Raw genomic sequence first — 13,054 nt, 5'->3', positions numbered from 1 at the left:
GTACACACAAGTTAAACATGATTAGATATATTATAAATTGAAACTTAGCAACAGTGTGCTTGCAAGATAGTTAGAGAGAGCTCAATGTGAGTTTTGAATAACTTATAGTAGCTTAAGGTAACTCATTCCAACTCACTATAGCTCAAGTCAACTCTAGGTAGCTAGATCCAGTTTAGGGGCGTGACACTAGCTGAGTGACGTGTCATCGAGTGAGGTGGCAGTGATATGTTATCATGTGATAACATGGCAACGTACATGGACCACGTGTCATCAAATAAGATTTTATTCCGTTACTTTACCATAAAAAATCTTTTAAGTAATTTAGAATCATCATTTATTCATTTAATTATAATCTTTTTTGGATAATTTCACATGCCAATGGTAGAGAAATAAGGAGAAAAAAAGGTTTAAGGGTATTTTAAATATTTACAAAATTTATTAATCATTGTCTATTATGAATAATGCTATTTTGTCCTATTACATAATTTTAAATGGTAATAAAAAATGCCTTTATATTGACTTTATGTAGAAAATAGATATTTAGGGGAAAAATATAAAAATATATATAGAGAGGTTTTTTTTATAAATATAATTTTTAATGTACATATTATAAAAATAATTATTTAATTAAACATAAAAATAAATTCTATCATTAATTTAAATAAATATAAACAAAAATTATATTATCTATGAATCATGAGTTAATAAATAAAATAAATAAATAATAAATCAAAATATAAAAATTAAATATAATACAATGAATAATGAATAACAAGATTCGAGTTTAAACTAGAATCATAGTTAAAGATGAAAAACATTTCATCCTTAACATGGTCGCTAAATACATGAAATGTGTTTTTATTTTTTTTTCAAAAATCATAAAATAGGTTAAAATGTTTTTAAATTTATAAAAATGCCCTTAAACATTTTTTTTTGTTGTGTTTTTTGAGGTTTTAGGGTACAAAATGTTTTCAAAATACCAAAACAACATTATTTCGACATTTTCATACATTAGAAAATACCATTATAATTATTAAAACCAATATAATAGTATTTTAGATTTTTTTGCAATGGGTCTATTATTTAGGACTATAAAATCTAACCAAATAGGACTTTTTTTACAATAGGAAAAAGTGATGCATAACTCATAAAGAGGATTTATGCAATTTTTATTAAGTTAGAGGTATTTGTACATTTTTACTAAACCTCAAAGATATTAATGCGTAATTTATCATAAATATATAACCACGAAGAAAACATTACAAGCGGTACTCCTAATATTTAGAATAATTGCAATAATTATCTTTTAACATTTGAAAAAATATGACTACCCTTAGAGTGTAATGTTTTATTGTAATAATTCTCTTACAGTTAATTAACCCTAGTTAAACATTATAGAATAGCCAAATTAACTCTAGTTAACTTGTATATAAATATCTCATTATCTCTTTCTTTGCCTTTTCTATTATTTGTCTTTCTCAGTCGCTCGTTTCACCGCTGCTACTCGTCATCGTCTCGGTGAGTTTTTCCCTTATTTCTTTCCCCTTTATCTCTTTTCTTGTTATGATTTTTGTGAACCAAAGTGTGTATGAGTTTCATCAAACCCATAAAGATTTCGAAGTACTAAAACCTAATTCGCAAAATGTTTGTTTTTGTTGATTTTGTGCATTTATTTTGTCATATAGGTTATATATCAAGATTCTAAATCTTGAAACCCTAATCGGGAAGGGTTCCTATATTTGAATAATGTTATTTCAATTTTGATGTGATGTCCAACTTTATCAGGATTCTAGATCACGATTCTAAATATTTTCCTTGTTTTTTTGATTTTGTGCAATTTTAGTCATTTGGGTTCTAGATCAGATTTCCAAGTCTTGAAACCCTAATTGAGAAGGGTTCTTATATTTGAATCTTATTGTTTTATATTTGATGCGATGACCAAGTTTGTCTAGATTATATATGAAAATTTAAATATTTTTTTAATTTTGTGCATTTTTAGTCATTTGGGTTTTAGATCGCAATTTTAAATTTTGAAACCCTAATCGAGAAAGGTTCTCATATTTGGATCTTGTTATTTTAGATTTGATACTAGGGCAATATTGTTTTTATAAATTTTATGTTTTTATTTTATTTTCTCTCCATTTATATTTTTAAAGATGGAATGACGACATTAATGGTAGCCCATGACCAACAATCGGTCATTACTATTTTTCTTAATTATTTTTTAAAATTATAAATTATTTTTATTACAAGAATAAAATTATTATTTCAAATTTTAAATAATATTTGACTAATAAAAATAATACATTTTACTTGAAGCAGTGAAAGATGATCCGTACGGTCACGGCTGAGTTTGCAATTCTAGACTGAGTTAACCCAACCGAGTTCCCAAAACCCTAACTCAGTGAGAAACAATTGTCCCTCGCCATGGGTCCTCTTTTATGTACCCTGCATTCCATCGATCACCCCAGCTCGAGCCCCGAAGATGAGAACGGGAAATAGGAGGAGAGGCGCCGGCGCCAGACCGTCGTCGACGTTTTTCGAACGGGTCCTCCGCCGCCACATTGCGGTCTGCAAACACAGGTACACCACCGTCGGCGAGATTGCCGATCACCTTCGCGCCAACTTTCCCGAGTACGCTCGGCACAAGCTCCGACCCTTCACCAGAACCGTTCAGCAAACCCTAGAAAACATGAAATCGGCGAACTCCAAATCGAACAGTCCAGCTCGTCCATCCGCATCAAACCTCCCCACCGACGAGGAGGACAACGGGGTTTATGATAGTCCCGCTCGTAAGAAGATGAAAAGAATTGATGCGAGCGAGGAAAGGTTGCAGCGGTTGGAAAATCAACATATTCAGATGAAAGAGACAGGGATTACTGGGGACCAGGACATTGAGTCCAGTTCTTCATCGGACTCGTACTCGACCTCGGACTCGGCCTCGGGCTCTAACTCGGACTCGGATGATGATACTGATGGTGGGGTTTCCACTTCGGAAGACGCGATTTACGGCGAGAAGTTTAAGCCGGAGTTCGATTTAATGAAGTCAATGCTGCGAGCGAGTTACAGCGAGCAAAAGGATGGTAACAAATCGACGAAGAAGGTATCGGAGGAGGAAAAGGATGGAACAAAAGAGAAGAACGTGGAATTGGAGGAGGATGTTGATAATAAGGCAACCAAGAAGGTTGAATTGCTTGGGAGAGATAGTGACTCAGGGGAAAAGGATCCAATATGTTTGATTAATAATGGCGGTAAAGAAGTGAAGGGGAAAGATGGCCCGTGGTTTAGGGACCTGGGAGGGATGCGAGGAGTCTTGGAGGAATTGATGATGGAGGTGATTGTTCCTCTATATCATCCACAGTTGCCGAAGTGGCTTGGTGTGAGGCCTATGGCGGGTATTTTGTTGCACGGCCCACCAGGGTGTGGAAAGACTAAGCTGGCTCATGCCATTGCTAATGAGACTGGGGTTCCATTCTATAAGATTTCAGCTACTGAACTGGTCTCTGGTATTTCAGGTACTAATTGAGCTTTGTTCATTTTGAAATTATTATTTTTTGGTTTAGTTATCTATATACTTAACAACGTTACTGAACCAAATTTCTGCAAATCATGCTGGGGGATTGTAGCCATTTGATTATTCTCTTGCTCACATATATGCAAAGTAGATGTTGTGTGCATGCTTAATTTCTTTCATAAATGATCTATATAACTCTTTCTAAGAGTTTGTAACCGATAGAAATTGTAAATGCAACCACAAAGAGTTGTAACTGTGTGGTGGTTGTAACTACAAGGTAGTAGAAGGTTTTGCCTTGGATAGGCTAGTTGATCTGAGGAACGTGAGATGTTTCTTGAACAGTTACTTGATTCTCCAAGAAAGTGCATTTTTTGTTCTTTATTGGTTTCTAGCCTGTTACCTTGATATTGCTATACCTTGATCTCAAAAGGTCAAGTTGACTACATGAATTTAGCTTTCCAATTATCTCAGTTATCCGTCAGTTGTCATATATTTTATAAGACTATTATATCCCATGTCATGTTGAAGGGTTTCTGCTATGTTTTATTTGATTTTTATCTAACTTTCTCCGTCGTTAAGAAAGATTTTTCATTTCATCCACTCTCCTCATATGCCCAAATCATTTAATTGCTCCTCATGCATTGTATCTTTGATAGGCATCACTCTCGACTTCATTATTACTAATCTCATTTTAATTATTTATTTTCTTGTATGGTAGCATCCACCATAACATTTTTATCTTAGTTATGCTTATATTTTACATATGTTGATACTGAATTGCCCAACATCTTGAGCCACATAACAAAGACCGTCTTCTAGCTGTTCAATGAAACATCCCTTTAACCTGTAAAGGGATTTTATGATCTTATGAAACATTGGTTACATATTCACTATCACGCCTTGATTATGTGGCTAATATCCTCAATAATCTCTTATTCTACAATTTATCTGAGATATCTAAAATAAAATCTGTAGGGCCAATTGGTAGGAAACATTTGAAGTGCTGAAACTCTGTAGTTTTACATGGATTTGAAGTGGCAATGAAGAGATGGGGATCCACATTCCCCCGTTTCAATGCTGGACTCTTATTAATACTACATTTTGTTTGTTGAACGAATATGCTTTTCCCAGGAAAAGCTAATGGTCTTGCACAACTGTGATGCTGGTAGGACTGTGCCTACTGAGTGTCACTAGGTCTAAATTCTTTATCCCTATTGAGATGCTTGTTACATCCTTGCACACGCACACATATTTTGTGAAGAAAAAATACATTCTGTTTTCTTTCTTCCCTGGACTCAATGTTATAACTTTCTAGGGCTTGCATTATTACACTTTTTTTGGTATGTCTTTCAGGTGCATCAGAAGAAAATATTCGTGAACTTTTTGCAAAGGCATATAGGACTGCACCATCTATTGTATTTATAGATGAGATAGATGCAATTGCTTCAAAAAGAGAAAATCTACAGAGGGAGATGGAAAGAAGAATTGTAACACAGTTGATGACCTGCATGGATGAATCACACAGGGCTGTACAACCTCATGAGGATCCAAATGCAGAAAGTTGCAATGACAGACCTGGCTATGTTCTTGTAATTGGAGCTACTAACAGGCCTGATGCTGTTGATCCTGCATTGAGGAGGCCAGGTCGATTTGATCGGGAGATTGTTTTAGGTGTCCCAGATGAGATGGCAAGGGTGGAGATTCTTTCTGTTCTTATATCCAATCTTAGAATCGAGGGTGCTTTTGATCTTGGTAAATTAGCCAGGGCTACGCCGGGGTTTGTTGGAGCAGACTTGGCAGCTCTAGCTAACAAGGCTGGTAACCTTGCTATGAAGAGAATCATTGACAGGAGAAAGTCTGAAATGTCTATAGAACCTATCAATGGAGAGTATACTGATGATTGGTGGAGGCATCCATGGTTGCCTGAAGAAATGGAGGACCTTTACATCATTATGGATGATTTTGAGGTATTTGTATGTTTGTTAAATACTCTTATTTTATTCATATTAATGAATACTGTCTACATGGTATGCACTTGTTTAAACTGTGATAAAGTATGGCTTCAACATTGCTTATTTGTATGCATGCCCGCATTTGTATTATTGGATAAATGATACATGATTTTTGTTTGTCTCACCCTTTGCCATTCTTGTCAATCTCAACTGTCCTCTGGGAATAGTCTATTATTTTTGTTGTTAAGAACTCCCTAAATATTATCCAGACTGGATAAATTTTTGCAATTCTGTTTAGGCTTCCTTTGTTCAACTTGTGTATTTCTAGTTGACACGTGATTCTGTGACTGTTAACTTCAACTAACTCTTTAATATCTGGTAAAAGAGTTGAATTTTTGTTAGTTCTTTTTTCGTGGCATGTTATTGAAATGATAATGTCATTCAAGTCATATGATGTTATATATTTTGAGCATAAGTAATAACATTGTGAAATGTATCTTATGAAAGATGCCAATGGTTAGTGTGTTTTTGCATTTTGAACGTTGGCATTTTTAAAATGCTAGCTTTTGAATACCTTAGAAAAAAATAAAAAAAGCTAAAAAAGAGCTTGTCCTGGCCTTTAAGGTGATGCTTATAATCTTTTTACCTGTTATCTGCAGGAAGCAGCTAAATTGGTTCAACCATCATCACGAAGGGAAGGATTCTCTACCATTCCTAATGTAAGGTGGGAAGATGTTGGTGGCCTTGAATTATTGAGGCAGGAGTTTGACCGCTACATTGTTAGGCGTATAAAATATCCAGAGGATTATGAGGTGAACGTTATATTCAAATCTTATATTTAATTACAGTCGCCGGGGGGGGGGAGGTTTAAAAACTTGAGTGGGCTCCTGTCCCCAAAAGTATCTATCTATTTGTTGTCTTGCAGCTGCATTTCATGTTTGCTCAAATATCTAGGACATACTGAGAGTCCATATTGGAATGGCATCATAAATTGTGTTTATTTTAAGTTAAGGACTAATTATACCTTTATCCCCTCTAACTAAAACTGGGGAATCACTAACATCCTTAAACTTCAGAACCTACATTTACATGTCCAAAAGTCCAGACAAAAATGCAATGAACTAATGGAATTGTTTGATGAGTGAAATGTCCCAAATGCCCCTTTTCTTCTATAGACTTGCTGTACTGAACATCTCTTGAGCACACGCTAGATGCATTTTTGTAAATAGAGGAGAAAAACATAAACACAAATATTAGGCAAAACAGAGAGGAAGTCTCCACTTTAACCTCTCTTGCTGACAACTTTAATTCCTCTTCTTTTTCTTTTATGGTTCCTTTTTTTTTCTTCCTCACTTATTCCTTCTTTCATGTTGTTTTTATTGTGACCCGTAATACTAACAGGCATTCTATAGACCCTGAACACGTGCATTAACCCAAAGACAAATATAGAAGTCAAGTCACTTGAAGTTATCACAAGTAATATTGAATACTCTAAAAACAAGGCCAGTCATGTGCTTGCCAGAGTGGAGTGTGACTGGTTAGACTTACATGTAATAAAATTGATGAGTGATGGGACAGCCCCCGCATGTGTACTCATTTTATGGTAGCATCACCATAAGCTGTAAGATGACTAAAGAAAAACCCTATTAGGTTATGGAATCGTGTTCATCTTGTACAGTAAATCATTTGCATTCCCCAAGATTGTACTGGGTGTGTAGGTTTGCTTAAATAAATAAGTGAACGATTTATTAGAAGAGTTGTCCAGCCATTTTATTATTTTAATGTTCTCCATTGACAGGCATCCACGGTCTCATTTTGTGTACTAGGTTTTACATATATTGCTCATTCCAGGACAGTATATTTGTTTGCCAAATACATGAAGAACTATATATAGCTGTATATGATTATCAAACATCTAAATGTTGCTTCAATCCCCCCCCCCCCCCCCCTTTCTCTCTCCTTCTCTTGGTTATATCTTATATGCATACAAAGATATAGTTTGTGATTTTTGTTATAGTTTACCGTTAGTCTTAGCATGTAACCTTTCATGACATAATAATAGTTATATTTGTTCTCTTACTTTCATACTGTTTATTACATTTGTGTCATCTGAGGTCTATCCTCGAACTTTCAGGAGAGTTACAGGGCTATAAATATAGTTTTCCTATTTATTTTTCTTGCTTGTTGTTTCCTAAGCAGTACAGTTGATAATTTGTTTCTCACTTCCTTACTCCCTATTACCATATCAGGGGAGGCTTACACTCTAATATAAATTTCAGGTTGTCATGAGTGCCCTTTCCTTAATATGTTTAGTGTAAACAGCAGCAATTGATGATTTCTCAGAAAAATTATAATCCAATACTTTGGTTTTCGATAAAGATATTCAAACTCCATGTGCAGACCTGCATTCAGAGTTATTTCGCATACTGCCTGAATATGAAAACTAAGTCTTAACTCCTGATCTGTAGGGTACATGTGTGAGTGTGAACCATGCAGCTTGCTCTTTTGGTCCTCTAGTTGTGCTAAATCACTTATACCATGCTTTTCTTGCTCTTAAGGGTTGTTGCAAGCTTCTTGTGCTTATTGACATGATATAGGGAGATTTTGCTTATTGTTTTGAAATTATAAGAACATAATTCTCACATTTAGGTGGTATTTGCAGGGATTTGGAGTAGATCTAGAAACAGGATTTTTGCTTTATGGACCTCCAGGTTGTGGTAAAACATTAATTGCCAAAGCTGTTGCCAATGAGGCTGGAGCCAATTTCATACATATCAAGGTCTTGCTTTATTTTGATGGTCAAATCTTGCGATTAAACATGATTGTTTTGACTGCAAGTTCTTAATTATGCTTACATGTGAAGGGCCCTGAACTTCTGAACAAATATGTTGGAGAAAGTGAGTTGGCAGTACGGACAATTTTCAGTCGTGCGAGGACTTGTTCTCCATGCATACTTTTCTTTGATGAGGTATGTGCCTGCCATTTCAGTCTCTTTCATTTCATTTCTGATGTTAATTGTGAAACTCTGTATGTTTTGAATCTTAACACACAAGGAATGAGCTAATTAATAAAATCATGGGCCTTCTCATTTTTCGTGATACTTCTTTGGTTCTTGCCTAAAAATAGAGAGTAAAAAAGGGGCAAGCATTCGCTTTATGGATGTCAAGAGGACAAAGCCCTTCAGAAAAGCATTTTAAGTAGTTTAGTTATCTATTCATTATCCTTCTTCCTCTCGTGGATCAATTGTTTCACCCCTATTGCAGGAGAAAATATTTGTTACAATGGTTAATAGGAAATAATGGTGATAAATTTCCTATTCGGAATGGGGAAATTGTGAATGGGAAAATATTTGATCCACGACATGTGAAATTGGAATTGTGAATGGGGACATGTGAATGGGAAAATATTTGTTACAATGTTACAATGTTTCACCCCGTTCAAGGCCATCATGTTTGGATTGTGACTGTATTGTATTTGAACAATCTAAATAATAACTCACATGTCATGACATAGTTAGGGAGGGGGAAGGAAACACAAAAATAAATATTTTTATTGTTTCTACTATTTTATTTTTACACAATCTTTGTAAAAACTGAATATCATTGTTAAAAAAGGAATCCTAGAATTACTTTTTTATAACTTAATCTGATATATTTTTTTGTAAATGCTCAAAATAATGTATATATATCTATAACACAATCCAAAGCACGTCCAAATTTAGTTTGTCCCCATCCAATGCAAAAAGAATAAAAAAAATTTCTTGCCTTGTATTTTTTTTGAAAGTGAAGGGTATGATTATCTGTTTGTGTTTTTTACTTGATTGTTCCATCCCCTTCCAATCTCTGTCCAAGCAAAGTAAAGTTTTATTATGTTTATTTACATTATTCTTCCCAAACAAAAGAAGAGGAACAATTTTTATGTTACTTCACCCTACCATTCCATTCCATTATGTACTATCTCCTACCCCACCCCTCTCCCAACCAAAGCCTTAGAATTTTGTCAGTGGGGTCTTTTAAGGATTTTTGAGGTGGGTTTTGAAATTTCTTTCCCCAAATCAGTTTTGTTCTGCTCGTTGATTGAACTTGATTGTGCTTACATATGTTGTTTAGTGGTTTGGGCTTAGGTAACATTTTACTGATAGAGATGTGGTACTTGTGCAAAAAGAATGGCTTTGCAATTGGTCAGGAGTATCACTGAATTATATAGCAACAATTTTCAGTTATCCTAACTTGGTTTTTAATTGTTCTGAATTTTTTCCAGGTGGATGCCTTGACTACAAAACGTGGCAAGGAGGGGGGATGGGTTGTTGAGCGGCTTTTGAACCAGGTCAGAGAGTTTACAAATTCGACCTCTGAAACTCACACCTGCTCATCTACTCTCTTTATGTCCTCTGCTTGTTTAATTTAGTTTGATTTGGTGTAGTTCTCTTGGCATATGATTTAATTTTGCTCTGAAAAATAGCCAACCTAATGTGTTATGGTTCAGTCCTAATTTAAGAAGTGGGTATAATGACCAAATTGGAAATCCAGTGTCCCATGCACATCACATATGCATATGAGTGTGTCTGCATGAGAAATATTGGTTGTAGGATTACAAATCAAACTTTTATAAATGGGGTCCCATCCTAAGAAAAATAAGTTTTTTACCTCAAAGAAACAGAGAGAAATGAAAGGAGATTGGAGACATTTAAGATAAGTAGATAATTAAGTTTCTTTTGTGCCTCAGGTGTGTCAGTCAGGGAGGAAAAAAGTAGGAAAAATAAATAAATAAAAGAAGAGAAGAAAGACATCGCAATGGTGCAAACATTCTAGTTTGAGAAAGGGACCAATCTATAATGAACCAAACCAAACTTGATTGGTTTAGGGGGATTCCCCCCCCCCCCCCTCCTCTCCTTCTCTTCTTTTTTCCACACCAAACCAGGAGAATTGAACCTACCTAAGAAAGATGGCTCAGAGATGGACATAGTCACTGACTTGGGGATGGTTATTACTAGAAAAAAGGATGGCATATATCTACAAATGTAATATCCACAAATTGCCAAAAATATATAGAGATCGATCAAATTATTGCTATTAAACTTGAAAGAAGTAGAACATGAGGATCAAAGAAGAAGAGAAATTCTTTGTTTGAATACTTGAATAATACAAATGAGCCATGGGGGTATCCATATTTATAGTTGATCATCCCCTCACAGATGGCCGGGATCAATTGTGAGCCTATGGCTGCAATACATTCAAGTCTACTTTTTGTGATAATTATTTACAACAATTATAAACTTAACCATCATTGAACAATATAGAAGTAAAACTATTCTTGTATTTTATCAAATTATATGCATAATAGCAAAATGTAAAAGGTATTTAAATTTGATAGTTTTCTGTCAAAATTGGGAAAAATATGGTCACAACTCAAAAGAGAATGTGAAATCAACAAAAACGATAATGATAATCATCACAAGCCTTAATCCCACTAGGTGGGGTTAGATATATGAATTCTATGCTTATAGACACAAGTCAAATCAACGTCAAGACTAACAAAAGGTAAAAACAAGCAAAAGAAGCATTTGAACTTTCAACTTTTAGGTAAACCCAACTTCAATCAATGACATGTTTATTGGTAAGTGAAACCAAATGAACTCTGAATCTGTAGGATTTGCTGAATCTGTAGGATTTGCTATGCGAGTGTTCCACTTTTAGATGTATGATTGAAGATGAATTCATTCTTATTTTTGCAGCTCCTGATAGAGCTAGATGGTGCAGATCAGCGACGGGGTGTTTATGTCATTGGTGCTACAAATAGGTGATATCATCATTTCTTCATTATTATTATTTTGGTGGTGGTGGTTAGGATTTCTGAAGTTTTGCTTTGGCTGTTCTGTTATCCATTGTCGACTGAGTTATCATGTAAGTGATCTTGCTAAAATAAAATGTCCCAGACCTGAGGTGATGGACCATGCCGTCTTACGGCCTGGAAGGTTTGGGAAACTTCTATATGTCCCTCTCCCGAATCCAGATGAGCGGGGTTTGATATTAAAAGCTCTGGCCAGAAAGAAGCCTATAGATGCCAGTGTGGATTTAGTTGCCATTGCGAGGCAGGAAGCTTGTGACAACCTTAGCGGTGCTGATCTTTCTGCACTGGTTCGATTCTTTCTCTAGATCTGTTTTCCACTATCCGTTTCTGGAGCTAAAATCCTTGATGCTCTGCATAACTTCGTGTATACTAGAGCTGAGCTTGGACAATTTTGGTTTGTGAATGCTAGATGAATGAAGCAGCGATGGCAGCGCTTGAAGAGATGCTGATAGCGCAGAGCAGGTCAGATGCCAGCTCCTGGACCATCAAGAAAGTGCATTTTGAGCAGGCACTCAAGAAAATCTCCCCATCTGTCTCGGACAAGGTACGAGTTACTTGGGAGTCTTTTCTCATGTATGCTTATTATATATGTAGTAGGTTTAAGCAGCCTCTGCTTTCCCTTCCGTCTAATGCATGGACTTGTTTTGAGGTGCAGCAAAAACAGTACTACCAGCTTCTTTCGGAAAGCTTCAGAGCAAGCATGATATAATGATAGTAGATGTGGGAACGAGTTTTTGTCCATGTTCTTAGCTTAACCATATTTATATCAGCTCAGTAGATACTGCCGTCTGGTTTGAGTTTCTGGGATGGAGAAGCAGTTTTGTTTTCGCAGTGTGGGTTTCATGTTGTTTTGGCTTCTCATCTAAGTTTTTCAGGAGCATAATACTTGGCTTTTAGATCCAATGTGGTTGGATAATCACAGCAATTTCGTAATGCTGAATGGTGATGCAAAATGGATTCATTCATCCCATTTCCTTGAAAGTTGAGGTTTTATTCCATAGCACCATGCGATGCACACACTCGTCATGTGTTTCTTTCATTTGGTTAATGGCTGATTTTTATTCTTAAAATGTCAAAATGATCCCTATTCTACCAAGTTTCCCAATTCCGTTTTGGCTACCCTTATAGATTTTTCACTGAAATGAGATATTTCGGTTTTTTATTTTGGAATTATATATATATGTATAAAGTACTCAATATATCAATAGTGTAACACCTAACAGTTAATATTATATATGTGTATATGTAATGGATAATGTTATTTGTGCATTAAGGATTGTATCTTTTTTTTAAGTACGCTCGATTATTGGCATTCTCAGCCATCCCGTCCCTAGAACTACATTAAGGAGGTAAATCGAGAGATGTGTTCGAGTAATCAGAGTGGTAGGCCTTGACACCACTAATGTTACTTCTAAGGTCTTCTTTCAGAAAGAAACATTTTGTTTCTTCTAGGAATCGAACCCGTACTAGGAGCTCTCAGACAAAATTCAACTTGCCATTTTGCCACTTGGTTATGCCCCTAGGGTATTAAGGACTATATCTTTGACTATGTATATGGTCGTAAATGATTAAAATATTTTTCGAGTCTTGCTTTGTTGCTTCAAGTTGTCTCTATTGTATTTTAGTAGTGTGTTTTACATTGCTTCACTGTCTCACCTCATCGCTTTTGATAAGGAATATTTTTTGTCATTTTAATTACATTATATAATTCTAGAATTAGTCAAAGGAGTACAAATAA

The 13,054-nt window shown here is 35.3% G+C and overlaps 1 protein-coding gene across 1 annotated transcript; it reads left to right on the top strand.

The window, feature by feature from the left end:
- The first annotated feature begins 2,445 nt into the window (after window positions 1–2,445).
- LOC127802606 (cell division control protein 48 homolog C) lies at window positions 2,446–12,548 on the top strand. Its single transcript, XM_052338507.1, has 10 exons — window positions 2,446–3,515; window positions 4,868–5,481; window positions 6,126–6,278; window positions 8,129–8,245; window positions 8,330–8,434; window positions 9,727–9,792; window positions 11,201–11,265; window positions 11,402–11,603; window positions 11,726–11,860; window positions 11,972–12,548. The coding sequence occupies exons 1-10, from the start codon at window positions 2,486–2,488 to the stop codon at window positions 12,023–12,025; spliced, it is 2,541 nt and encodes an 846-aa protein (XP_052194467.1). The 5' UTR covers window positions 2,446–2,485; the 3' UTR covers window positions 12,026–12,548.
- Window positions 12,549–13,054: the final 506 nt, after the last annotated feature.

The sequence above is a fragment of the Diospyros lotus genome, chromosome 5, assembly GCF_014633365.1.
Source record: "Diospyros lotus cultivar Yz01 chromosome 5, ASM1463336v1, whole genome shotgun sequence".
Lineage (NCBI taxonomy): Eukaryota > Viridiplantae > Streptophyta > Magnoliopsida > Ericales > Ebenaceae > Diospyros > Diospyros lotus.
Note: the sequence above shows the minus strand (reverse complement) of the source record. Positions and strands in the feature narration are given on the sequence as shown.